At 34.7% G+C, this 2,500-nt stretch overlaps 1 protein-coding gene and 2 long non-coding RNA genes across 3 annotated transcripts in view; 2 read left to right on the top strand and 1 right to left on the bottom strand.

Annotated features, from left to right (window-relative positions):
• LOC147840401 (uncharacterized) overlaps positions 1-2,500 on the bottom strand; it is a 615,523-nt gene that overhangs the window by 565,549 nt on the left and 47,474 nt on the right. The gene's annotated exons all lie outside the window — the stretch shown is intronic.
• LOC147840402 (uncharacterized) overlaps positions 1-2,500 on the top strand; it is a 40,222-nt gene that overhangs the window by 26,198 nt on the left and 11,524 nt on the right. The gene's annotated exons all lie outside the window — the stretch shown is intronic.
• The window catches only part of ppox (protoporphyrinogen oxidase), an 18,145-nt gene that overhangs the window by 12,175 nt on the left and 3,470 nt on the right, over positions 1-2,500 (top strand). Inside the window, 1 exon segment of the mRNA NM_001039979.2 lies at positions 2,051-2,200. Coding sequence (NP_001035068.2) covers positions 2,051-2,200 — 150 coding nt within the window.

Below are 2,500 nucleotides of genomic sequence, written 5' to 3'. Positions count from 1 at the left end.
CACAGAAGGAAAAACAAATAATATGGAAGCCAATGTTACAGGTTTTCAACATTTTTCAAAATATCTTCTTTTGTGTTTAACAGAAGAAGCTCATAAAGTTTTCAAACAGGTCACGGTTGAGTGAATGATTACTGGATTTTATGATTACTTAACATTTTTGGGTGAAATATCCCCCAATAGAATAAGACCACCTATTCTACCCCTTTTTCAAGATTTAAGATAAGACTTTTGTGTCCCCAGAATGTGTCTTTAAAGTTTCAGCTCAAAACACCCATCTGATTATTTATTATAGCTTTCAGAATATTAGAATTTTCAGCTCTAACTACATTGTAACTGTTTTTGTTGCCTGTGCCTTTAATGCATATAAGTTAGTTCTCCCCGCCCACTGTTCCCACGTGCGTGTCAGGGTGTGTCTCCATTTCCTACTGCATCAGATAAACAGCACTGTGACAGAAATTAAGAAAGCAGATCTCATGTAACGTTTGAGTACGAGTGAGAAATACTACTGTAAGAACTTTCCTAATGATTTTTTAATGTATTGTGGAGTTAATTCAAGTCTTTCTGCAACGATGAGTCACGCACAATGTCGTGACAAAGTTCACACACACAGCATGCACATTGCAATGTTTTTGCACAGCAAATGTGACAAGATACACATTAATATACACTTCTGTATGGATATCCGTTCTGTTAATGTACAAAATAAACCTGATTTAATTTAATCTTCTTTTATAACTGTATTGACATACAATGATTAATTTTAACGTCTTATTACGTTTAACGTCATTATTACAAACATGCACTTTTTAAAAAAAAAGTTTTAAACATCTAAAACTCACATTTGATGACGATTGATGATCACAGCGGGCTTAACAGATCTTTTAATCCTGGTTGCTTTGCGCATGCCCTGTCTTGTTATGATTATACACTTTACTACAGAGACTGTGAATCAATTCGGTGGGCGGTAAACCGTACTCCTACGTCACGCTGCGGTGGGCCTTAAAATAGGAGGCATTTGGATACTGTTTAATGTCAGGGAAAAAAAAAAAAAGACTTATTGTCTTTATATCACCCCAATATGACTTTGGACACACTATACCCACACACAGTTCTGTCCAAACAGCTTACAAATGAGGATTTTCATCAAAGATGCCCTTTAAGATTTATTTTTAGAGCTGCAATTTAAGCATATTATAATAGTTTCTGAAGGATCATGTGACATTGAAGACTGAAGCAGTGACTTTGAAAAATCAGCTTTGCATGACAGGAATACATTTTAAAACCCATTTAATTACAACACATTTTTATATTTTTATTTTTCATTCTAGCATTCATAATCCATGATGACTTGGTGAGCAGATTACTTTTAAAAAACATTAAAAAAAATATCTTACCAACCCTAAACTTTTAAGCAGTGCATTCACTTGACATTCCACACGTAAATACATAAGTATAGCAATTTAAAATGTTATTTTGTACCTAATATGGGAGCAATAATAAAATTAATTAAGACAAATGAAATAAAAAAACATAAAGTCTTTTAGGAAATGAACCTGATGACCTGAATGTCTAATCTGCTCTGGAGAGATGCGTTTCTGAACCAGTAGCCCCAACAGCGATTTGCGTGTCTCTGACAGGAATTCATCCCCGTTTTCCCATCAGGAACTTATTATATGCAGTAATAAAAATAGCCTTCGGTGCTACGTGGCCCTCACAACAACAAAAATTGCTATTGCATTATTCATTTCTCCCCCACTTAAATCATTAATAATTTACAAGTTAGATGTCCTTTGCTGAGAACATGTTGTTTTTTTCCCTGCTCGAAAACATCTATATAGTTGTGAACCCAGAAACTTCTTGAATCCGAGTGCCATTAGAGGAGCTGAAATATCATTTGAAAAGCGAATGACATAATGTTATTCCCTCTGGGATGAAATCAGTCCTGTGAGTGGATGTTATGAAGACGATTTCAGCCGTTATCATCACAGAGGCCATTTATGTGAATGGTGGTGCTTTCTAGTGTAATCAGAGCTCTGCTGTTTGTGTGAAGGTGATGATGGGAGGAGCGTGGTTCGAGCAGACGTTTGGGAGTCCGGATTTAGTAATGGAGCAGACACTGTTGGATCGAGCCGTTCAAGCTGTGAACTCTCACCTGAGCGTAACCTCACAGCCTGTTTGGAGCTGCGTTGCTTTACTAAAGGTGAGACTGTGTGCTGAAATAAAGCAAATACAATTTTTAATCATCATAACTGGGAGTTACAGGGATTGTTTTTAAAGGCTAAGTCTATTTATTTACTTGTGTAAATGTGTGTAAATTTAAATTGATTCAGTTTTTAAATTAATTTCATTAATACTATAGTGAACTAATAATGGTAATATTAAAATATTTAGATGTTTTATTTACAAAAAAGTTTGTAAAGTAAAATTTTCTGTCTTTTTGTAGATATATTATAAGAGAGACTTGCTTTGTTTAACAAATAAGTGGATCTAGATGGATTTG

The sequence above is a fragment of the Danio rerio genome, chromosome 16 (assembly GCF_052040795.2).
Source record: "Danio rerio strain M-AB ecotype USA chromosome 16, GRCz13ab, whole genome shotgun sequence".
Taxonomy (NCBI): domain Eukaryota; kingdom Metazoa; phylum Chordata; class Actinopteri; order Cypriniformes; family Danionidae; genus Danio; species Danio rerio.
This window is presented reverse-complemented; position numbering and strand designations above follow the sequence as displayed.